The following is a 25,258-nucleotide window of genomic DNA, read 5'->3' on the forward strand; positions in this document are numbered from 1 at the left end:
CAGTCTTATCTTTGACTTCGTTAGTTCTTTTTGTTGCCAGCGGAGCTTGATGGTATCTCCAGAACCCTTCAATGGAACAACAAGCTTGTTATAAGTTTTTTATCTTTTATTTCCTTTGGATACTCCATGGTCACCAGTGGTTTAAAATGTCACCTAAAGGCCTCAGCAGAATAACTGCTTTGTTAGATAGGGTTGTTTTTTCCTGTTTAATCTGCAATTCTATTTGCACACACTACAGCTGCATGGAGCTGAAACATCATCGCATTCCCCTGATGTTCAGATCCTTGTTCAAAAAGCACTCTCTGTTATTCTAATTGTATGTCGCAAGGTCCCTGGAGAGTCACAGGACCAAAGTTCTTTTGCAGTCTTGTGCCTTTCATGTTATCAGGTGTTAATCTTAAAGCTCTTCTATTTATTAACTGACTGTTTCAGTTACTGTTTGTGTGGAAAATATAGGACTGAACTCATTGCAAATGAAATTATCTTAGTTCAGGCTGAAACTAAGCTCATCCGTGTCCATTTACTCAGCCAAGGTCCAGGGCAAATGCAAGTGATTAACAACATGGAGCTGTCTGGCGCAGGAGATCCATTTAAGGAGAAATTATTCTGGCTGGAAAGGAGAAGAACAACATAAGCTCTTTCAAGATTTATTAAAAAATCCAAGTAACTCCTCCTGCATCTTCCTTCCCAAAGAGCCTCTTGAAAGGCAGCTCCAATTTGCCTGATACATAATTTGAGATAAAAGAGGGGCACTCAGTGCAAATGAAAAGCACCAGATTCCAAGGAGTGAACAAGGAACAAATAACTTTTGGATGAAGCATTTAATCAATTCGCAGAATTTGCTGCCACTAAATATTATTGAGACAAATAGGTTAGCAATCTTAAAAAAATGGAGTCAACATTTCTATGAGGAAACCTTTGCAGGTGCAACAGCAGGGTGGAAAATTCTTAATTTGATAGTATAGGCCAAACACCTGGTAGGGTGGTCTTTTCCCTTTTTGGACCCTCTTGAAGTCCCACAGACTCTTGTAAGAATTGGGCTGATCAGCCCTTGTGCAGAGGAGGCTCTTTCTAATCAGCTACCTCGGCATGGGTTCCGTGGTTTGACCGTAGCTGTGGTTAGATGGTGTTTTTGAATGAATAGAGTTTATAAAATCCCATTTCTTTAGTGTTCCCCCTTCTCTTCTGAACTTAGCTTTACTTTCCTACCATTTGTTGGTAGTGGCTTACTGTTTGCCTTCATGTGCAAGTGTGCCTATCTTCAAAGCCACTGCCTGCCATAGGCAGAGAGGGGGAACGTAAAAGGAGAATAAACACAGATGGAGGGAATTCCATTTTTGGTTCAAGCAGCCCTTCATAGGAGCCCAGTGTGTCAGTAGCTTTTGTTCTGTGTTAAATTTTGCCTTCACACGACTCTTCCACAAATGAACAAGTGCTTTTGTTGAGGACTCCTTGCCTGTCTGTGAAGCTACTGACCCAAAGCGACATTAGCCCAGTTTCCCTTTCAGAGAAGGACTCAACTCCCATTATTGTGGTGATAAAATTTAAATCAACACAAAGCAACATTGATGGATCAGCAAAGCAAAAAGTATCAGCCAGAAGAGCCATAACTAATATAACTTCATTTTCATCATCAGACAAATCTCATTCATATAATGAATTTGCAGCTGACTTCACATATCTCTAAACTAGAATATTTAGAGGCTTGTTTCTCATATATTTTCTTACATATGACTACTGCAGTTCTATTTTGTGATTTCTAGAAGTGCTACCTTTTGATACTTTGAAGGAAAATGGGAATGTAGTTCAAAGCCACCTCTTTCCAAAGCATGTTTGCTATTGAGTGATAGCCATGCACTGCATATAAAATGAACTTTTTTATTTTGCAAACATGAATAGAAACCGGAAGCCATAAAACTTATAGTATCTACCATATAGTTAGTGGTCTGCAGCATATCCTCCCCCATAACACTCGTCTTTAGTCATACTCCAGGAAATTTTTGTTCATATGTTTGCTGGAGATAAACCAAGATTGTGAACTCATTTTGCTAGCTACTAGTAGATCATTCCCCGAAAAACTTTGAATGTTAAGAGGAAAAAAGTATATGTTCATGCATGTTCATGTGAAATTGTGCTGATGCCACAAATAATAGGGCAGGTTTTGGAGAGAGAGAGTTGGTTTAGTTTGATTTGCTTTGGCTTTAGAGATTTGTATAAGATTTAACTGAAAGAGGCTCTTTATTTAACAGCCAGGGAAGTAGAAAAGAGGAACAAATAATAGGTTAAAAAGAGCTGAAAAAATTCTAGGTTTGAAACGTTCTGCCACGCCTACAACTGACAAATTCAATAAAAGGTGGAAAACAAAAGTACTGTAAATGTCAGGTCTGTCATCTGTGTTTGCTTGATGTGTTTCTCTTCTGTAAATGTGTTTTTCATTTTGTAATCAAGATTGTAACTCTTTGCCTTATTAGAATGAAACTTGTTTTTATTGTCCTGGCTGTGTTTAAATGAGGCTCAGGTGATTCTGATAGAAATGATGAATATGGCTTTCCAGAGAAGTAATGAACCCAAATCACCAGTGGCACGGACAAATTCTGTGAGGCCTCTGTAATCCAAGACAAGTTTGAGGATCTTAGCGAGGTGAGGGTTTTTTTGCCAAACTGTGATCATGTGAAAAGCAAGAAGTGTCTCCAAGAGTGGTGCTTCCACAGCTCTTCTCTGCCAAGAGCTGGGAAACAGTCCTGTGGTCATGTCGCCACACGCTACAAGTATATGTAAGCACAGCAAGAAGTCCTGAAATCTTTGAAGGAGCTCTATCCTCAATAGAAAAGAACATGATAAATTATATGGAAGAACGACTAGTTTCTGCTAAGCACTGTTGCAGTCCTTCACACAATATCAGTTCTGTCTAAGGTGAGGTACTTGAATTGTATCAACTTTAATCACAGATGTCATAAACTTTAGCTGAAAGAAAAGGGCATGAAGGTGATAGACAACAGTAGCTTGTAACACAATGTAGGTGTGTGAAGGGCATCTATGGAAAGGAGGAGATGGTTTTAATAGTGCTAACAATATAAATAAGGACCTGAAAGTAAAATAGGGAAAGCATAACTTGAATATCTTGCAGAAATTGGTAATATATTAAGAGCTAGACTAGTGTCATTGTTTGGGACATCTAGAACTCAACTGGGCTAAACACCTTAAACTCCACAGGAGAGACATTCAGCTGTTGACACAACAGAGCAATTTTTCACAGAGCCTTTTTTCATCTCCAACTTCTGTTTTTCATTACAAAGAAACATTGTTGTTTAGTTCAAAACAAGTAATGATAATTATTTTTTTCTTTTCTATTAATTTCCTGAGAATTCAGGAAATGATAAAAACTTTTAAAAATATTTACTGAGCATGATGTACCAAGACTCAGAAAAGAGACATACATCAAAATAACATTTCATTTACAATGCCTGAAATTTACACAGTCAAAGAGTAAACATATGTTGCAAGTGGCCATTCACAGTTTTCACTTAGAAAAAAAACATTTGGTACCAAGAGTTAAGATTGTCTCATTTCATGTTGTGTGGATTCATAAGATAGTGCTTTGTTTTGGCCTTTTGTATTTCAATGTAGTGGGTACATTTTGTTAAGCAAAATATTTCTACTCTGAGCAGCAACCTTTTAATTACATTCCCAGTGTTTTCTCATAGGGAAATCTTCACTTCCAGGGACTTCATAGAAACACTAGGTTATAGATGCTTCAGTGTTTCTGATGTGAATGACACATTACTGAAAACATATACAATAGACTTGAAAGGGAATTTAATTTGAAGGATGTTCAGTATTTTTCATATTTTAATCACAGTGACAGAAATATCATAACCTGTGTGTTGGGCAAAGGCCTGGACTTGCAGGTGCTCACAAAAATAATATTCCATTGAATTTCATTGCCTTTTCCTATAGTGTATCCCACTGAACTTCAGTGCACAGTGCATTTCACAGTTAATCCATGTGGTTTATCAGATGGTTGGCAAGCTGGTAGCCCAAAGGTTTAAACTTCCTCTAAGACAAATTGCCAGTGCTTTTGAGGTATCTTTCTTATTTTCATCTGGAAAGAGCAGCCTGTTCAGGGTTCACTCATTTGTGAAGCAAGGTTAAATGAAGGAGCTAAAGGTACAGTCTTCCTTCATATACTGTGTAAGAGACTGGGATCCTGTGTATACAGTGATTTCAGCCTGAAGTTCTCAAAAAAAGGGTAAGCTTCGTTCAAATGATTTACGGTTCTATAGGGAGCTGATGATGGCAATAACCTCTGTGCCCTCAGATGGTATTTTATTATTTGTGAGTTATGGGCAATTCTGTGTCAGTGCTATGACGCTGTAGAATCCTCTTACTCCTAAAAGACTCAAGGTGGGAGGAGAGTTCTGCTATAACCAATATTTACTATGAAATAGCTCAGTCAGCACATTTCATTAAACTGTAACAAGGGGTTTCAGAGCAGATGCATCAAGTGAATTTGGGAGTTTGCTGAACTGAGTTGTTTTTCTAGCAAGGTAAATGAACTGTTGAACACGGCAGATTTCTACTGCGTGGCAGACAAGAGCTGCACCATGTTGGGATGGGTCCAGGGAGCAATCATATCTCAAAGAGGCACATCCTTTTACAGTCCCATGGAGGACTGCTCTGTCCTTTGGGATTCATTATGAATTTCGAATGTGATAGGCACACCTGTACATTTCTAATTTTGCCTTTTTAATTTTAGCAGTTGTAATACAGCAACAGCACTTTTCTTAGGAGTTTAGTATCTAAATGTCCAAATTACTGTGCATTCGTCAGCCTCAACTCCTGTTTTCCTGCGCCAAGTGTATTTCCCTTGGAGGTTTCCCTCAAATCAGTATAGTTCTATGATGCAAACTGATTTCACTGATGCAAAAACTTCATGCTGTTTGTGTTTTCTGGCCTGCAAACCACAGTTCTGCACAGGGTTTGCAGTATAGACCAAAGATGCTATGATTTCCAAACTAACTTTTTTTTTTTCTAACCACAAGGCACTTGACTATTCCCTTCCTCCCATACTGTTTACCCTGATTCTGCTCTGCTGCCAGCCCTTCCCACCTAAAATACATGCACAGGCTAAAAAATGGACTGTATTTGTTCTTTTTTCAATTACTATTTTTGGCAGTGCTGATCGGAGTGACAAAAATAAAATCATGAGGTAAAGTGAGTATTTGGCTATGATGGTATTCCCACAGATGACCTTGGCTAATCTATCCACAGAATCTAAATTGGTGCTCAAAATTTTAGTAACCGAAGGTAATTTTCTAATAAAAACTATTTTGCTGCCTTTCTTGTAACATGTGGTTGCTCCTTAACAGCTATTGGTAGGGCTGATTTCCTGTGAAGATAATGAACTTTTCTCAGAAACTTTAGTTTTCTGGTGATAAATGGCTGCTTCATCAAGGTGGCCATAATTTGATTCATTGTATTCTATTTTAACCAAGGTTTTCTACTTCGATGTAAGAAAAAGGATATCTTTTTTTCCTTTACGCCTTCTGGAAGATTATTGTATTACATGAAATTTATTAATGACTAAAAAATACAAGTAGCAACAACTTCAAATTTCCTTGATGTGTTATAGTAGTATAACATACGTAGTTAGTAGAAACAATTTCCATTTAGTGTATGGACATCAGCTGAATAAGGAGGTTTCCTTATTTTCTTTGTATAGGTTGTGTCTGAACTATTGCCAGCAGAAGACCACTGACCTTCCTGAAATTTCTATCCTTTGTTTAAAACTGAACGTAACAGAGTTGGAAATCAGAAAATGATTGATGAAAAAAGTTAAAGTAATTAACCTGCAACAGAAAGCAAAGACTGATACATTTCAAGGCTTATAAATCCACTTTTTCATTAATTTTCGTACAAATATCATGAGCAGCATTATATTTTCTTGTGTTTCAAAATACAAAAATATGGCATAAGTATCACAGCATCATCTTGAGTTTATTTTTAATATTAGGATTTTTATTTTATTGCCTACACTACTGGATATATATTCCAAAGAATGGTAATATATGATTGCAGTTACAAGTCTGGCAGAGAAATGTAAAGGATTGGTGTCTCTGGCCTGTAATTATTCCATAGAGATCTTTGCAGGCACAGTTGGGCCCATTGCAAACTAAGAAATTGCAACACTTACTGTTAGTTTGAAGCACTTCTTTTTTAGGCAGTTTCTGTGGGAATATTTTAACCCCATCTGCACATATCGTGCAGATTTCTGCTGAATGTTTCTATTTTTTTCCCCAAAGTACAAGTGATACAGAAGGGAATCCATAGCATTTTCTATTCCTCCCAAACACAACAGGACTCATCTTTTGAGAGACATTCTGAGGCAGAAAACAACTAAAAAAACCCAACAGCAGCACCTGTATTGTGTTTTATATTCTCAGAGTGTTTTAAAAACGTTAATTAAACCTTAGAGCACCACTTAAATAAATAAGCAAATTAATGCAAGACCTTTGATTTCCTTTGCAGAAAATTACCTCCATACAGTGTAGTCTTTCTTACAGCACAGGCAGCAGCTTCTATTCCAAACCCAGGGATGGCTCAGCTGTACTGCTAATGCAAGCAGGACAAAGCCCAGACTCTTGGTGCAATGGACTGCCGTAAGCTGTTCCAGTCATGGCAGCTGAGCTAATTGGCCCCTTTAAGAAAAGAGTATATTTTACCAGTTCTGGTTAGATTTGGCTTCAATCCTTACCTCTGCAGCATGCCTAGCATTGAAATTTATTTGCTTCTAACCAACTAATCTGTAATCTGTCCTCTATAATAATAACGAAAAATATCGTTAACTAGAAGTTTGCAGTCGACCCAATGTTCTAAATTCCCGTGCCAAAATACATCATGAATGACAAATACATTTTGGCATTTATATTTCCTTCAGTTCACTAGCAGTATCGACAGCTGTGTCTTGGTAGTTTTATTTAATGGTTTTAATCTCACTCTGTTTTCATCTTCATGCTCTGCATAGTCTTTCTTATGATCCTTCACAACAAGCAAAAAGTTCCAGTCCTGAGGCTAGGATGACAGTTAAGCAGATGCTGTTTCAGTTCACAATTACAGTTCCTTCAAGGCTATTAGGTGATATTACGGCTGGACAGGCTGGCAGACCACCCTCCCACACCCCCCTCCATCCTAAGATTAAATTCATTCTCCCTGACATCAGCCACTAAGTGAGAGGAATCTGCAAATACTCTTATTCAGCTTCAGGAATAGCCAGTTTTACGTTTTCTAAATGTTAACTCTGCTAATTTGTATTTAGGAGTGAGGCTTGGGAGTTCAGTATAACACTCGTATGTCAGCAGCGATCCTTCTTTGTAAAGTGAATCATGCAAAGTCCTATGGTTTTAAAGGCATTGATATAAATTTATTTGATGGAAAAATGGCCACTTTGTCATCTCTGTCATATTCTTGGACAAGAAAATCTGTCGTGCAGTTAGGACTTTCTGCATTGCAAATATTTGCACAGCACTTAATCTTTTTTTTTTCTTTTTGAGTGTAAAAGGAAAGCAGAAAGGGAACATTTTGCTAATCCATGAGTGTCAATGCAAAATGAAGATGCCTGAGCTTTCCAGTCAGCCTGTGTGCCATAGCCAGAAAAACATCAAAGAACCAGAAAGGACAACCTGGCCTAGAAATAGATACTCTGCAAGATACTCCTGAGAAAAACAGTCCTCTGACTGAGCTGTGGTGTTTAAAAGAGGCCAGGCTGTTTTCCCCCATCCTGCTTACTTGCCTGTACAGGCTGAGATGCACTTCTGCAGCATTTGTTCCTTTTCGCATGAAGCATGAAGCATGGAGCAGAGGAATCAGAAAAGTTCACTGAAAACTCCTGTTAGGGCCAGTGTAGAATGTTTTTAAAATATACTCCTTTAAGGAAAGCTAAAGATGATTGAATTTCAGTTCAATAGCTATAGATGTGATTCTTTTTTTTTTCCAACACTGTATGTGACATCCATGCCTTGTCACCAATGATGTTTAAGAGGATACGTTGTCTCAACATTGCCTTCTGATGAAAGGAAGGGTTGAAGATGCTTTCCAGATTCACAGTCCCAGTGTTTCTTGTGATTATTCTTTTAAAGCAGATGGGGGAAAGTGTTACAGTCTTTTCTTCTATTCCCAGGTGGACCTATCTGAAGCATTCCCAAGTATCTGTAAAGAAGCAATGGTGTCTCCCATAGAGGAAAGCCAGATGCCCTAATACAGATTTGGGAGAGTGCACGAGACTGTCTCTCCTGCTGGCCTTATCACTTGTTATAGTTTTGCTGTCATTGACAGTAATATTTCATTAATCTGTCACATAGAGTTCCATTTGAGAGGATGTAGGATGTTAGAATTTTTGTCAGTTTTAATGCTCAACAATGATTTATATTATGTGAAATTAATATATTATTAAAAATATGTCTACAGCTCTGACTATGCGTTATGACACATTCGGAAGATCTTGTCCTCTCTTAGAACACCTACCTCCAAGCTCTATTCATTTCATTCACCATTTGGAGTATGTATCTTGTAGCATTTTCAAGCCATAACTATGCAGCTATTTAAAAAGGAATGAAAAAATGTCTCTAAACTTTGTATTTCATCCAGATATAATTCTATGCAACCAGGATTAAACATGTAGAAATTTCATATTGGAACATCTTATTCAATATTCCAGAGTATCCTTCTGCAAACTCAGCAGTACATCCCTTAGTACATTTTGTTTGTTTGATCTCCTTTACGATGAATAGCTCACTGGTCTACAAAATTTCCTTTCTTTTCATTGAAACAGTTTTTAAATGTGCACCATTGCAAAACTTTCCTTAAACCAGTCATGAGAGGGACTTCTCTCTTTTCTATTTTCCCTTTTCCCAGCCTCACCTTTCCTTATTGTGAATTTGCCTTTGGGCCAAGGATTACTCACATTTTTGAGCTGGATGCAAAGTTTCGCAACCCCTCACTCCCTCGGTCTGCTCCCGCCCCAGGGAAGCACAGCTCAACCTGGTGGTACGGTAATGCTTGTGAGGGACACAGTAATACATTGCCTGGATGAGAGCTGACAGTGCTCCGAGAAATATGACAGTACCTCTGCCCTTGATCACGCTTCCCATTTGAAAGTTTTCATTTTGGTAATTACATCCTTCCCAGATAGTAGCCGTAGTCATTGATCATACTAATATCATTATAACTGATTCCCGTAAGTCATCTTTTAAAGACACTTTCTATGGTTTCTTCCCCCCCGTATCTTCTTCCTCTGCAGTCACAGGATAAGACTTTGTCTGTCTACCCTTCATCTGATTGATTAGAAATGCCACATACTTCCTTTACGTATGGCCTGGTAATATACACATCACATTTCTTCCCTTGGGATCTTAATCAGAACAAGTAATGGCCTTTAGCTTTTCTCATTAGCAAAATGGAAAAGCACCATACCCAATCCATTAGAAATACAGCATTGTAATATGAGCTTATAGAAAAATGGCTGTGTGCCAGCGGACATGGACTGAGTTTACCTTAAAGGATTTAAAAAAAAAAAAACAAAAAACAAAAACGAAAGGAAAGGAAAAAAAGTCACCCTTTCTGTCTGGCAAGCAAACATTTTGAGCCATAATTTACCATGCCTGTCCGTCAAGCATTTTGCTGTTGCTCCTTAAGTGCTGTTTGGACAGCTCTGTCATATAAAGGGCATTCATAAGGAGGAAATATGGGTGTTTGTACAGGTATTAGTGTCTTCCCCAATGTTGATTCCCTTCATGGATTATCGTCCTCATATTCACCTATCAGAATGAGAGAGAGGGGAGGAAGTTGGGAAGATTTTGTTATGTTTTGCTTTGCTTTTAATTTTTCACAGAATGTGCTAACCTGAAAAAAATGTAACAGGAACAACCATTATGGCATATTCATGTATCAAGTGTTTACCTGAAACTGCTGCTATGCTTTTTTTTAGCCCTGTCTAAAACTGTTTACAATCAGTACACCGAGAGTGAGGACAAGGCTGATTAAGAGGGTTTTTTTTCCCCACTGAAGTGAATTGCTTTTCACTTGGCCTAGACTTTATTAGCCCTAAAAAATATTAAAATTCATACACCAGTATTTGTGCTTATACTTTCCAGAACTGTAAGAGGGTGTTAAAGCACAAATCCGTACTGACTGGTAATTGTATATAATTTGAAGGTGCATGAGCTGACTGTCTCCTTTGGAAAGCTAGCACTGGAGGAATACAAAGAACAGCCCTGGAATGCTGCTATTCCACCAGCACTAAAACACATCTGTTTTACTGGCCCCTTCAAGCATTGCTAATGTGATTCCTGGGAGAATAAGTACTAAGAACACCCATAAAGCTGTATTAAATAATGTCTTATGGCGAATGGGTGCTTGCATGGGTTGGTTTGTTGGGTTTTTTTAAATACACCTCTGGTTTCCTAGGTCTTAAGTTGCTCATCTGTACAAAGTGAGATTCAAAGCTGAAGCATGAAGCTAGCATTCTTGGCTGCTTCACTTACGTTTCATCAACTGTGCCGAACACACCTTCCCAACAAAACAGAGCATCCCAGTACAAGGTAAAGAAAGTAGTACAATGGAATACTGTGAAAGACCTGCAGTAGTAGTAAAAAAAGGGAGACATACTAAAGGGGCCTCTTTAGGACAATTTAGGGGTGAAATTAGTGATTAGATGACAGAACAGGAAGGCTTAAGACAAGGAGGGATGACTGTTTTTTGAAGTATTGGAAGTATTGGGCATTTTTTTTCCTTCTTTCATTTTCTATTTTGTTCTTCTGCTGGTTTTTTGTTTGTTTTTTTTTTTTTTTAATTTTTGTTATCTTTACTCTTCCCTGCCCTCCTCTCCTTGTCATTTGGATGAAATGATGACAAACTGGGAGATGTTCTGTGTAATTTTTACCGCAAAGTAAATTTAGGAGTTCAACACTGTAAGCGGCTCTCTACATGGTAGGCAAGCTCATGACATGGCAATATAGTTCAGTCCACTTAGCCAGCACCTTGCTAAAAGACAAGGTTTCTCCTTTGGTTATGCAGCCCTGCAACTGATGGAGTCTGATGTGTCTCAGAGATCCTCCCACAGCTGCTAATTAACATTATTAGGAGTAGACTCTGTAATATTCTTACTCAGTCACACACTATCAGTAGGGCATTGACATTAATTTTAAGGGGACATTTCCCCCATAAGAATTTCAAGAGTTTGTGGAAAGCGGGAAAAAGAAATCCCTCACAAAAATGCTTACTATTGCCATCTTCCCAAGACCTGCCATGTAAGCAAAGCTAATGATCGTGTAAATATATTTAAAGATTTTTAAAGACCACTTCATATGCTAATGAGAAGCAATATTTTGTACTGTATTATTTTAAAACATAGTACTTTAAATGTATTGAAGTTGCCACCAGCCACTAAAGGTTAGTATACTCTATCATCCCCACCCTTTCCAAATATGAACATGGTTGATTGTTTTGCCCACTTTACAAATAGAAGAAGAGCTGGCTGAGCAACATCCATGGTTTCCAGCTTGTGGGAAATTCATCTTATGAAATTCGGTTTCATTCTGATTCATCTTTTAAAAACTCAAAACAAAACAGAAAGATTCTCCCATGAGCCAGAAATTCCAAACAAAAATTAATTTTCGGAAACAATGGCTCATGGTGTTTCCAATACAAAATATACTCTGCAAGATCTTGACAGCTGGTCTTGACCAGAAACTGGTTTAAACATCCCTCTCAGTTGCTGTCCTGCTCCATGTCAGCTTCCAGGCAGCAGCTGCAAAGAGCTCCCAGGATTTCATGTTCCAGAGCAGCCCCACCATGTCCGATGCTTTGGGCAGACTTCCAGATCTCCTGAAGAGAGGTTTACAGGTCTGCTTACAGAGGACCAGATTAGTTCTGGGAGCCAAGTCAGAAAAACCGCAGGAATGTTGCTTTGGGTAGGCGACTTGGTAGGATTGTCCAGGAAGAAAAGCAGGGCACTGGCTCAAAGACTGAACAGGGATTGCTGGTTCCTGTGTGTTCAGGAATAGGCAAGGATGTCCCAGAGCTTCACTTGAGACCCAGGTGGAAGTGGGGCTCTTGGGGCTTGCAAACTCTCAGCCTAACCACCCTAACTCTGTGTTGAGCAGCCTAGAAACCCCGAGTGCGTGTTTTGCAGGACATTTGGCCACACACACCTGATTTTCCATGCATCCTTAGGCATAAGGGCCCAGCATTTCCCAGAGGGAATGCATTTCCCCCTGCCTAAGCCTGGACTTGTATGTTCACCATCAATACAGGAAGGACAGCTTTTAAGGCATCCCTAGTGCCACATTAGCTTGCAGTGTAAGCTCCAACGGGAACCACAGGTGATGTCTGCAAGGTATTTTGTGCTCACTGAACGGGCAAGTTCTTCTCCATCTCTAGATGGGGGGTACTTGTGGACAGCTCTTAAGAACATCCAAGGTGTACTTTTGTGGTGTAATGCTATTATCTTACTACCTTACATTTGTCAGGCATGACTGCATTTTTGTGCAGGAGGTGGTGAAATTCCTCCTGTTTCTAGGGTAATTAGAAATATTTATATTCAGGTGACTAATATTCAGGTGTGTGTTTCTACTGTTTTGTTGTGGGGTGGTTTTTTTGGCTTTTTTTTTTAAGCTTGTAATTGTCCTTGCTTTCATCTGCTTCAGTCTTGGACTGTGAGCCCATGAGCTGTCCACTCCTATGTCTGTTCTGAAAAAGCAAATGGAAGGTGTATGTGATTGACGAGAAACTGTTATTTAACAAGTCTAAGTGGTTCTCCTGTTGTTTTAACAGCAACTTCATCCAAACAGTATGGACACTTGCACACAGTAGTCTGCTTCTCTTTAGGCTCTTCAAATTCATGGAGATTTAATAGCCTCTAAAAGACATGTTTACCTCTAGAAGGCAATTATTTGTTCATATAAATGGATATGTTATTAATAATAGCTTAATGTGCTCATGTGTTGAGAGTTTCACTGACACATTTATTTATTTACTTACATTGAAAATACTAAAATGTACAGATCAGTCTTTCTTCATCTTACTAGCAGCCATTCATCAGGGACTAATTGAAAGAATTGTATTCAGATGGTATTTTCTAAGAATTTCCGACAGAGGTGGTACATAGGGAATTTTTATGTCAGAAGAAGCAGTTATAATTCTGCTGCATCATCCCTTTATTATTCAGGATACAGGATCTGAAAGACGAATATAAATGTGACAGAATTTCAGTGATTACAGACCCTGGCTGACCAAGACTGAGTATCCTCTTTTGTTATGATATAGTCACTATACCCTGGTTTTATATAGGGTGCTGCAGACAAGACAGTCTGTAATAAATCATGCACTGATCCATGCTCAAAAACTTGCCCCAGAGATCTCATAATGTACATTCACAGAATAGGTACATAGAGGGTATTAGAAAAAAATTTAAAATGCCCCTTTTGTAGAGAAGTGGGTAAGAACTGAAGAATTAAGAACTGAAAGTACAGCAAAACACCAGAGTCTTGGTCTTTGTTTTAAGCATAGGGGTAGTCTTGCTCTCTTGCAAATGTATCCACCAGACCCAAGACATTATTAGAATGATGAAAAACAGCAGTTTTCACATCTTGAGGCTATTCATATATGCAGTCATACATGGAGAATCAGTCTGCGTTTCTGTACAGTCTCCATTGATCCCTGCCTACAGTGGAGGCTTTGTCACAAAGAAGACAAAATACTATGGGCCTAGGTACACTGACGTGGACTACAAGGATCACTGGTACCCTGAGGGCAAGTTCCATAGCTGTGTATAAATTGATAAACATAATATGAACAACTTGTTATAAAGAAGTCTTGCTATAAGAAGTTTCACTTGCTTTTAATGAAAGATACAATCAAAATGGGAACTTAATTTTCACATCCTGATGGGTTTTTCTCCGTTTTCACCCTTTTCAGACATTGGTGGGATATCTGAAAGTGATTTGAGACTTTCACCAAGTTCCTTTGTAATGCCAGCCTTTAGACTCTAAAAAGTGGTTAAAATGAATAAGCCAGTTTTTTATTTATCTGTTTCTGTAGATGTTCCTGGAGTGCTGTTTGTGGTGATCTGAGTGTTCTCACATTTGTTTACTCTAAATAGTCTTTATCTGATTAGTCCTAATCGCTCTGCTTTAGTAACAGGCCTGAATTTCAGAAATAAAGAAAAGACCTGTTAGCTGTTGGGGGTTTAGCTCATCTGCACTGTTTCTTCTATACCTTTGTGTTACTCTGATTTCCAAAGGTAGGGATTTGTGAAGGACGCTTAGAACTCCTGAAGAGAAAAGAAGATTAGTTTGTAAATATAGTTCTTGAAGTTATTATTCTCTCTACCTTCATTTAACTTGCTCAGAGAATTAGGTAACATCTCATTAGGAAGGTTGAAAGGGAAATGATAGCCGGTGTTCCTAAATACGTATGTATTACTGAGCAGCAGGGAAAGAAGGTTAAATCTTGTAAAGATTTCTATTCTCTGCCTGAACAATGAGTGCAGTGGCCCAGTGATGGGATTCTGTTGAATGACAGTGCTATTCTTGATAGGGCTATGGTAATCGTGTGGCAAAATAGCATTATATTATTATATTTTAGGCCAGGGTGATAATTATTAGCAAAAATATTGTAATATATGCAAAAACTCCATATCTTTTATTCTCACATTCTTTAATTGGGAAAAACTAAGATTAATAACAGCCATTGAATAATTACAGGATTGAGCTGGAAAATGAGATGCTTCTGGGTAGCAAAAGATATTTGAAGTTTAAAGTGAAAACTGTGGCGGCTGGATATTATATTTCATTGAACTGCCACTGGCGCTGATGAACTAGATGGTCCTTTTCTCTTCCTGAGTTCCTACATCTCCATACCAGGCTATGGGATAAGAGGACACAGCAAGATAATGTTCTTTTCTATTGGAGAATGGGGTATTTTCAAATGAGAAGGTGGGACCAGGGACAAAAAAGGAGCAGTTTTATTCTATATTTCATTAAAGTTATAACCACTTCACAATGGTCAAAGAGAGATGCAATTTCTGTTCTTTGCAGGGAAAGAGATTTGAAAGTGGGAGGGCAGGTTTCCTTCATGGAAAAATTAAAAAAAAAAAAGACGATAAAAATAAATCCAGCCAACAGTGTCATTTCCTTCAGTTTTCCAGCGATGCAAATGTTTTCACATAATTCTGTTAGTGATGCAGTGTCTAGACTTCTCAGATGGTTTTAAAAAAACACAAACAAACCCTGGCATTAATTCTGAGAATCCTAAAAAGCTAAGTCATTATCACTGTGCTATAGCTCATGCAGTGATATGAAACCACAAATAGTCACTGAAGACCAGACTCTGGAATCCTTGCTCGTCTAAGACACATGGGTTAGCATTTACTCACATAAAATGTCCCCTTTAATCTCCCTTCAGCAGGCTGCTGTGATGTAAAAGCTTACCAGCATATGCTGGTACAAGGACTCTGCAATTTGGCTCTCACCTTAACTGAAAAGGCTCTATGCCTTCTCAGGAGCATGGAGGTTGATGAAATAAGGAAAGCAATCTTTGATTCTTGCTATAGATATACATTTGTGTAAAAACAAAGCAAAACAGAAAGCAGCATTTGCACATTGATTTTATAAAAAACCTTTAACATTTATTCCTTGCTCATTGCCCCTTGTCCTCAGTAAGCCTACTAATTCTGAGTAAGTGTTGTTCAATGTTTCCGCATCTACTCCAAACTTATATGTTAATGCCTCATTTTGTAAATTCTTTCCAATTTTCTTCATACTAGGAAACTTATTCAACTTTGGTCAGGTTACCAACTGTTCTCACTCTGTAAAATCCCACAGTACTCATAGTGGCCAAGAGAGTTAACGTATATCCAGTAGCCACCTTCTAATCACAGCTGTGTTATTTTAGAGGCTACTAGGACTATAAGTAGAACTGTACTTCAGGGTGGTTTCTTATACTTTCTGTTAATGATGACCTTCCAAATCTACACAAAAGTGTGTGGCCAAAGTCTTCTGGTGATGTAAATTAAATTGTTTGGTCTTGCAAGAGACACTCACTCTTTCAGGCACTGTCTCAGTTGAAATTCAATAACTAATAGCCTGTGTAAGAGGTGTTTGCTATGTATCTTAGCTGTTAGGCACTTGCCTAGCTCTGTATTAACCTGTGCCCAAGAAAGGCAGGCTGGAGGTTTCCTAGGGCAAATGAATAAATGGACATTACCTGTGCCATAGATAGTCTCGATATAAAGGCTCCTGAAAATTCCCTGCAGGTCACTCAGCTCCATCTTTGATGGGTGAAACATGTTATCCTACTGCAACATGTGCCCTTGCTCTGCCTGGTGCAGGCAGCTGCCTTCCTTTTGTTTTTTTTCTTCCCAATGCCTGGCACCTTTATGGGTTTAGTGTTTGCTGCAGGCTCAACAGGAGTCTTGCTGGAGCCTGGCTGGGATACCCCACTGTTTGCAGATCTGTAAGAACTGATGTTGCTCTCTGAATTAAACATGATCTTTCTCACAGTTTCATTTTGTTCCATCAACCCACCTCACCATTCGTTACCTCCTTTCATTTAACTCTGTAGTCATGGAGGGTAATGTCTGAAAGAGGAGCAGAGGCATAAGTGTATATTACTACTCTCTCATTTTCTAGCTATATATGTTTTCACATGCTTAACCAGTTTCAAAAAGGTAAAAACAAAAATCCCGTTGGACAAGGTGTGAGCAGAACTGTTAATATAGCAGATAGGCCAAATTGGTGCCCCGGTAAGCGCAGTCTGAATGAAGCGGACAGGCATTGTAAAGCATGCATTATATAACAATACTTCACATCCTCAGTGCTGAGAACACGCATTCTGGCTACTGTGTGAAGAAAATAATAGTTTGCAAATTAAGAGCACAGTGCTACCAAAAAATGTCTCTTTTTTCTTTCTGTAGTAGGAATTATCAGTTTTTAAAGGACCAGAGTGCCAAAAAAGGTATCTTATACCCTCCAGATCCATCATGTGTGCCTGTAGAGTCACAGTTCTGTATACTGTTAAAAATAAGCAGCTTCTACTTTTAGACCCACTAAGCCTGTACGGTTGCAGAAGAATGAACAGTGTTTTCTTCTGCCTTGCACATACGTTGTTGAATGACCGATCACATTACAGCTCAAGAATCTTTAATCCTGATGGAAACCTATGGCAAAGAAAGAATGGATTTGAATTTTTCAGATTCTTTTATTTCAGTACTCTCTCTTTGCAATACTAATAATTAATGGAATTAGCTGGGTACTGCTAAGCTGGGCATGTGAGTCATGCTGTCTCTCTTGCACACATAAATGTGGATAAAGAACTTTAGTGAGTGTTGTTCATGGAGAAAATAAGTCTCAGCGATGGTCTTCTGACATAGACGTCTTCTTTGCTTGCCATCCGTCTACTTCCAAGTTATATTAGTTTCTTGAGGTAGATGGGAAGCCATATGCAGACTATGTGCATCTACAGGACCTGTGGTCCCCATGAAACTGCATCACTAGAGTCCCTCAGCTAAAGGATGTCCTTCAAGCAGAATCTTCATCCTGGGTGGTCCTGAGCAGGGCAGATACAAAATGTTTAACTTTTCTTTTGAGTCTCACAATTCTTTCTGAAGCTCTTTTCCTCCTCCCAGTGTAGGCAACACTCACTCCAACCCATCCAGAACACACTGTTTTACAAAATAGCTACGTAAAGCAGGAGGGGGACCCAGCGAGAGACACAGACTCCAGTGGGCTCAGTGTATGCTGGGTGTGGAAGCTACTGAAAAGCAATATTCAGGAAGCTTTTTGCCAACAACCAACTGTGAATATTCATGACAAGAAATTCAACTCTTGCATTATCCAAAGCCATTGATGTAACTATTGATACTGACATTTTACCTTTGCACTGCATAATCTTTAATGTATTTATCCTGTGAGAGCAGAGAATTAGGATTATGTAGTTTGTAAAGGAAAGAAATACATTTGAACTTGACTGAGCTAATGTCAGTTATAACAAAAATTAACCTGTCCTCCTTTTTCATGATACTGTTAGTAAACAAAAAACTAAAGCAGCTTCTCAGTGCTAGGCTTCCCATGGTGAAAACACATCCAGCAGAGCATACGCTCCTGAATTCATGTGGTCTCAGCTGGGACTCCCTGTGCATGTGAGGGGACTTTAGATACTTAAGACCAATTGTGTATCTCTGAGAATTAAGCCCGAGTTGTCCTTTATAGTTTTGTAAGGTTTTTTTTACAGAAGCCTCACTGGATCTTTAACTGAGAGTCTAGAGACTGAGAATCAGTTCCAAGCCCCAGTAATTTAACTGTTGACCCAGTTACTCTTTTCTGAAATTATTTATCTTCTTTATCTTTTCATAAAGATAAATACATTAAGTATGTTTGGATATTCCACTGAAGGGTACAATGTGCCCTGTAATACAGACCAGTCTGCTGCTGTGTGGTCAAGGGCCCAGTTGTTAAGCAGCAGTACTCTGTAGGATTGAGCCTTGGCTAACTTTTACTAGGACCAAATTCTTTGCCACAAAAACTGTGACTTCATTTATACTATTGGTGGAACTAATTTGGCCCATATCATTTGTTTTAATTGCGGAGCTCTAAATAATTTCACCAGAGTGTTGAACCACCATTACAGTGGGCATTTAGACAAGCAGAATATGTTATACACAGGGAAGAAGTCTCATTCCTACAGTTCTCTGGGGAGTCTGGCAAGTGACTAGGCAGCTTTGGTCTCCAGCACTGTAAATCACCTGCTGTTTGGCTGAATTCGGTTAAAATTCATGCAAAAAAAATTAGACTGGGAGAGGATGGGAAGGTGTGAGTGTCTGGAAAGACCAGGGCAAGCAGGGGTTGGCCAAGGCCACCAGTTACACTCAAGTCAACAGAACAGTTTCCCCTAGAGACTGTGTAACAGTGAAGGAAGCAACATGAAGTAGTCTGGCAAGTAAGATCAGGCTCTGCCTCAAGAGGAAAACAACAGCAATAGAGGTGAGAAACTGCACGACTACCAAGAGCAGTGCTTGCAGAGCCAGCAAAGACACCAGTTAACTCCTGGACAGTTTCAACTGTCGTGCCACAGAACTCAATGACAAAGGATTTTGCAAAAACTGGAGTGGTCTGAGTTAAAAGGCAGTTGAATAATTTGATATGTGTGTATTAATACTCATATATGTTTGTGTATAAGGTAAGGGAATGGCAGACACTTACAATAGTCTAAGCAATGATCTGCTGGCTTCAGGGAAGAAATCCAAGGAAGTCCAAGTTGAATGAGGCCACTTCATTCTTTAAATTGATCTGTATATTTTTGTCTGAGAGAAGCTAGCCTGTGTAGGTATTTAAAACCCTTTTAGATCTTTGCAGAATTGTAAGAATGAGTGCTTCAGGTTCATGTTAAATGTTGACACATTTAGAACAATGCTACACAGCAGATGTCATCCCAACATGTGACGGCAGCATTACAAAGCAGAATGAATGAAGCAGAAGCAGCTCTGGAACACCCTGCTGTAACATTCTCATTAGCTCCTAATCCGTAAGGCAGGAGAATAGCCGGACTGTACTGAGTACAATAGGGATAGTTAGCCTAATGTCTTTGGTGGGTTAGCATTCATAAAAAAACTGTTGAATTTAATTCTCTTTCTGAAGAGCAATGAAAAGGAGCTGCAGAAAATCATGGCCTGATATAGGCGCACAGACACTGGGGACGCTCCTACCTCTTTGCTCGAGTTAAGGAAAACACTGAATTTTAGCCATTGTAATGGCTTTCAATACAGAATGCTATTCATATTGCAAGTATACGTTCTATGTCATCTATGTTCCTCACTTTTTTTTTCTATAGAAAACAATTTCATTGAAGTAATTTTTTTCTTTTACTTGAATGAAGACTTCAGAATTTAGCTGTGGGATTCTTAAATATGCTGTTCTCATTCCCTAAGGCCTTTCTCCAGCATTGCTGCAGAGTCTGCACCCCACTATGCAATTTCATAATGCATGTTTGTGACAGGCATATCAAACCATCCAGTTAGTTTAGAACTGAGGTGAGAGAGTGCTTTAAATGTAAATTTTACTATAAACAGCGGAATAAAATCTTGCAAGCACTTCCTAGCTCTGCCAGGAAGCAAAGCTATATTTAACTCATTTTAGAATTCATCAAATACATTCTGGGCTGATTCAGATCTTCGGTGTGTCTTTGAAGATAACATGTAGTGGAAGTGTCATACAGTCAGTTGTGGGACTGGGCACATTCCGAGATTCTTGTCAGTGAAGACATGCAGTTAAGACTGGATTGTAGAAAGAAAAGTACATATAGATCTGACAACTTAATATTGATACTTTATTTGAAGATTTCAACAATGTCTGTTGCATTCAGTTCAAGAGCTTTTTAAGAAGTGCTGTATATAAAGAGATTAGTGCCATACCAATGGCAAAATTCGCATGCGCTCATGAATTTTAAAAAAGATTGTCTTGTAGTGCTCAGGAGAGACAGTATTTTAGAGAAGCTAATACAAAGTGTTGCTGTAATAATAATTTTCAGAAGTTTCAAAATGCATAGAAAAGATCCCTGGATATAAAGAATAAGCCATAAGAATTTAGCTAGGGATTCTGTCTACAAAAGGAGAAACTCCCAGATATATCTTCCTTTTCCTTTATTTTCCTGTTTTGGATTGCACCTCCCTGCAGCTTTTTATCCCTGTAAAGTCAACTCCTGTCATTGATAGGGTTAAATATAGACTAAAATAAACCTGTCAAATTTTATGCTTCATTTTTTATAGGAGTTACGAGAGAAGATCAATAAGATTCCAGAAGATTGTTTAGATGGTTTTTGTATCTGTAACCACTATATATATGCTGCTATCATGTCTCTACTGTTTTTTTCGTAAGTCCAAATAGGAGTTTCTCAATTTTAGAAGCCACATGAACAATCTGAATCTCTCAGCAAGATGTTTGCTATTGCCTACATTCAGATATGACCTGACTTTGAAGTTCAAGATTATGATTTTTAATAGCTAGGTAATTCCCACCATTGCCTAAAATCCTTAATTAAAAGAAATAATAGGCTATATACTAACCAACAAACTCTGAAGAGGAAATTGAAACAGTATCATTGTGGTTTTCTAATGTTCATTTGCATTTGATTTGTTCTAGTACATGACTGCTGCTGCACCTATGCAAGGGACCTACATTCCCCAGTACACTCCTGTGCCTCCAACAGCTGTCCCTATTGAAGTAAGTGTATCTCCATCCATGAAAGTAGAGCGAAGGGGTAGCAGAACTCTTATCTATTATGCCTCCTTGCACCTGTTGTTTGAAAGGGGCCTAAAGTTACTTTATGGAATGGTGTCTGGAAGCTTCCAGCTTTCAAAATTAGGACTGCACATTTCTCTCTCTTTTTCTTTTCTTTCTTTCTTTCTGTACTTCTTTCTTTCGTATTCCTTCTTTTTCTTTCCCAAACCCTCCCCCCCCCACCACCTTATTTTAATGATTTGCAAGGGCTCTTGTTTTGCATTTGTTTTGTTGTACAGCAGGACATGGAATAAAACATCAGTGATTATGACTATTTTTTCCCCATGTACTTGGGAGGGAGATGGGAAGAGACAGGAAAACAAACCCAGCAGGCAGACCACGAACCCAAAAGAGATTCCAAGAAGAGAAGATTGCAAGAGGGTTTGATGCGGTCCTTAGCAAGTATAGGTAATTGCTGAAACATTTAGCCACCAGAAAAAGTGATTGAGCAATGGAAACCTTCCTCTTGTATATACAGACATGGAGGATGCTGCACTGACTGAGTGCTTTTCATCCTTGAGGAAGGATTCGCTCCCTCCCTCCTTGGGGCTGAGTCATGCTGATGACAGTCTAATGAGTAAGTATTTACTCAACCCTGTAGACCACAAGCTGCCGGGAGAGCGTCAGCTTGGCTTCCGCTTCTGTGAAGCCTCATAAGGGCCGCTGAGCACAGCGAGAGGAGGGAGCCTTGGCATCCTCTTCCCTGTGTGCTTCTCTTTGGTGCTACCCTCTGTTATTAATAACTTCTCCCCTACTCTGGGGTAGTGCAAGGAGTGCCAGGTTCTCTGTACTTCTGTCTTCGGCTGTGTGGACTTTGGAGTTTGTTCTTTTACTACTCTATGCTTTGAGGCTGCTGAGTTAGTGGTACTGTTGGCATGGCTCCACCACCAGTCAAGTGGACTCATCCTGGTTTCTCCCATTTCTGTGCAATTACTGAGATTCCCAAATGAGATCCCTCAGGAAAGGCTGTTACTATTCCATCATACAGAGCTGGTCATGTTTTAGATTTTTTGCCTCGGGATAATTTTGCCCTAAACCTTGTTTGTTTACAAATGGGCCATGGGTGCCTCTTTTCAATTGCCATTCTTAGGTATTAAACTGGGCAGATACAAATCCAAATTAAAAGGAGATGGTGGGATGGAGAGCGGCTCATACAGCAGTACTGGCTGCATACTGTGCTGACTAGTGTGAACGAGAAATTAAGTTAATTCTTCCTGAGCCCTCCTTCCCATCACTCACTGCTATATTCATGCCTGCTAAAGTAATATGATGTCATAATTATCTACTATAATAATCAAAAGATTATCTGAATATATAGTCTGTCTTGCTCTGATCCAGTTATGGAGATCATTGTTAATGTTTATCTGTGTTCATGTAGCATCATGGGCCAGGACCCTGCAATGCTGGATGCTCCACAAGCAGAGACCAAAAAACATAGTCTCTGCCCCAGAAAGCTTACAATCTCAAGATGAGATGGACAAAAGGAGGAGGATAAAGACAAGGAAGTAGACAGGAAAAGATAATACTGATGGTCTGTTAAGCAATAGATATGAAGAATTTCTGAAAAATGAAACCAATATTTCAGCAGAAAATTTAAAATAAACTACCTGTTGTTTACACAGGACTCAAATCAAAACAAAGCAAGTGCTTTGTGCTCCCTCTTCTGGCTCTGTTGTGTTCAATACAGTAATAAAGCATGTTCCCTAAAGAGACCTGCTGGTGTTATTCATATGACCAACACACCAAGCATTAGAGTAAAGGAAAGAAAATATAGCTTATTTTGAAAGCATACAAAAATACTTAAAAATAATATTATTCAGACTGTCTAAATAGGACAAGAAGTAGTGCATGATGTTAAATTCATATATATCATCTTTTCTGTGTTTATTACCTGGGTTTTTTTGCGAATGTATAAATAAAACAAAACTTCATTGGAGCTTTGACTTAACACATAAAAGTCTTTAGTGTGAAATAAATATCTTTTTGAAGGGAACATGCTTAAAAGCAGTGTGTAGAGGAGTACGATATTTTTCTAAGGCAGCTAAAATTCTGTTGGATATGTAGTAAAGCAGGGAATGGTGGGCCTAGATTCTGCCTTTATCGCATTGCAAATCAAACAAAATAAATGTGAATTCACTGTGAAGTTGGGCTAGGTTAGTGAAAATCAGAAGAGCCATACATATGTTGTAAAAAAGACAAGTGGTAAAATCCAGACTCCGCTGAAGTCAGAAGTTTTGCCTCTGGCTTTGATGGGCAGGGAACTGCTCTCAAAAGTGGAGGTATTTTCCACTGCAGCCTGTGAGAGCAAAGTATCACAGGGGCTGGTATGCTAAGGAAGCTTCTTGTTGCTGGATTAGCTCTCTAAAACTGATGGAGTTTGTTGTGTTAGCATGTGGTTCTGCTATCTCAAACTCTCTCAACCTCTAGAGAAATACAGGAATGGTGAGCTGGTGCTGAACTCTTTTACGTAATTAACTGGAGTGAGTAAAATTAGTAAGTTTTACATATTCTCATTTGATTCCCTAGGGTGTTGTTGCTGATACTTCTCCACAGACAGTAGCATCTTCATCACAGGAAGCCAGTGGTCAACAGCAACAGATGACAGTGGAAACATCCAGTGAACATGCGCCTGCATATTCTTACCAACAGTCTAAGTAAGTAGGCATATGCTTTGTAATCAGAAAGTTTTGTTTCTTGATTATAACGGGCCAAATTCTGCTCTCCTTTTCAGCAATATAAATTCTGAGCAGATTCATTAAGTTCAGATGAATTCTGGATATATAGCAGTGTAATTAGCAAAAGGTTTTGGCTGATGGCCTGACCTTGGAAAAATGTCCTTGAGTTCCTGCCTGCAATGATATGCTCTCTAATTGTCTGCTGCTTGTCTGGACTCAGAAGGATCTCAACAACTGCATTAACAATCATCACACTGGTCTAAAGCAGCATCTGGCATCAGAGGTTAAAAAGAGGGCTTAAATTTTGCAGTGGTGAAAATATTGGTACGGTATACATGAAAAGGTTTCTTTCTGAAAGTGTAGCTAGTGAAGCAGTATAAATTACCCCAAGTCGGTATTTGTGATTGTGTGAAACTGGTGCCGTGCAGACACTGAGTGGGCAGTAACTGGCAATGCACAAAAAAGGGATAAGAAAGGGATGGGGAGAAGCACTGCTCTGTCTTTCTCCTGTCCTCTGCTCCCTTTGTTTGCTTCCGGTGGAATGCCTTTGAAAGTTCAAAATGTATACACTGACATCTAGAACTCCTAAAGAGTCCCTTCATCTTTACAATAATCCTCAAACACTCCTTCTCTTTGCCACAATAAAACTGGTCCTCACAAAGGGAAGGTTACTTAGCGACAGGGTACTCACCAGGACCCGTCAATGTTGAACAGATTCTGCGAAGGAGCCCAAAGCCAGTCCTTGATTAATACATGTATATTGAACACCAGTGTCACTGTGAAAAGAGAAATACACATTTTTATCTTGGAGGAGGAAGCAGACAAATAGTCAGACAAGAAATACATTAGATATGTCAGTCAATGCATCATGACATAGTACTTATAGAGGAATAAGATATGAGCTGGTATAGGAAAGATTGGAATTATACCCATCTGTCAATTGCTTTACTTCATTTTTGACCTCTGGAAGTGGAAGGTGCAGTTATTTGTCTAACATATGAGTAACAAATGGTTTCAGATCACACAATGTCCCTTTCTGACCACCATAAAATGTAAGACGTCACTATTACTTATGTCACGCGCATATTTGTCTACATGTACATATTACAAAAGCAATTGATCACAAGCTTTTTGTTGATGCACCCAATCAGAGACACAGTCTATGCATGAGTTATCCCTTCTAGCCATCAGTCTTTCTACCACCTGTAAATAAATGATGGCAAAATATTTATAGAGTATGATGGGCAAAGAGAAATA

General features: G+C 38.9%; 1 protein-coding gene across 8 annotated transcripts in view; it reads left to right on the top strand.

Moving 5' to 3' along the window:
* The window catches only part of RBMS3 (RNA binding motif single stranded interacting protein 3), a 728,945-nt gene that overhangs the window by 694,951 nt on the left and 8,736 nt on the right, over window positions 1–25,258 (top strand). For 7 of the 8 annotated variants that reach the window (XM_075083285.1, XM_075083286.1, XM_075083287.1 and 4 more), the window contains 2 exons: window positions 21,189–21,269; window positions 23,853–23,980. In XM_075083285.1, coding sequence (XP_074939386.1) covers window positions 21,189–21,269; window positions 23,853–23,980 — 209 coding nt within the window. Of the gene's footprint in view, window positions 1–21,188; window positions 21,270–23,852; window positions 23,985–25,258 lie in introns of those variants that run through there. The other variant, XM_075083292.1, reaches the window with a different exon arrangement.

The sequence above is a fragment of the Phalacrocorax aristotelis genome, chromosome 2 (assembly GCF_949628215.1).
Source record: "Phalacrocorax aristotelis chromosome 2, bGulAri2.1, whole genome shotgun sequence".
NCBI lineage: Eukaryota > Metazoa > Chordata > Aves > Suliformes > Phalacrocoracidae > Phalacrocorax > Phalacrocorax aristotelis.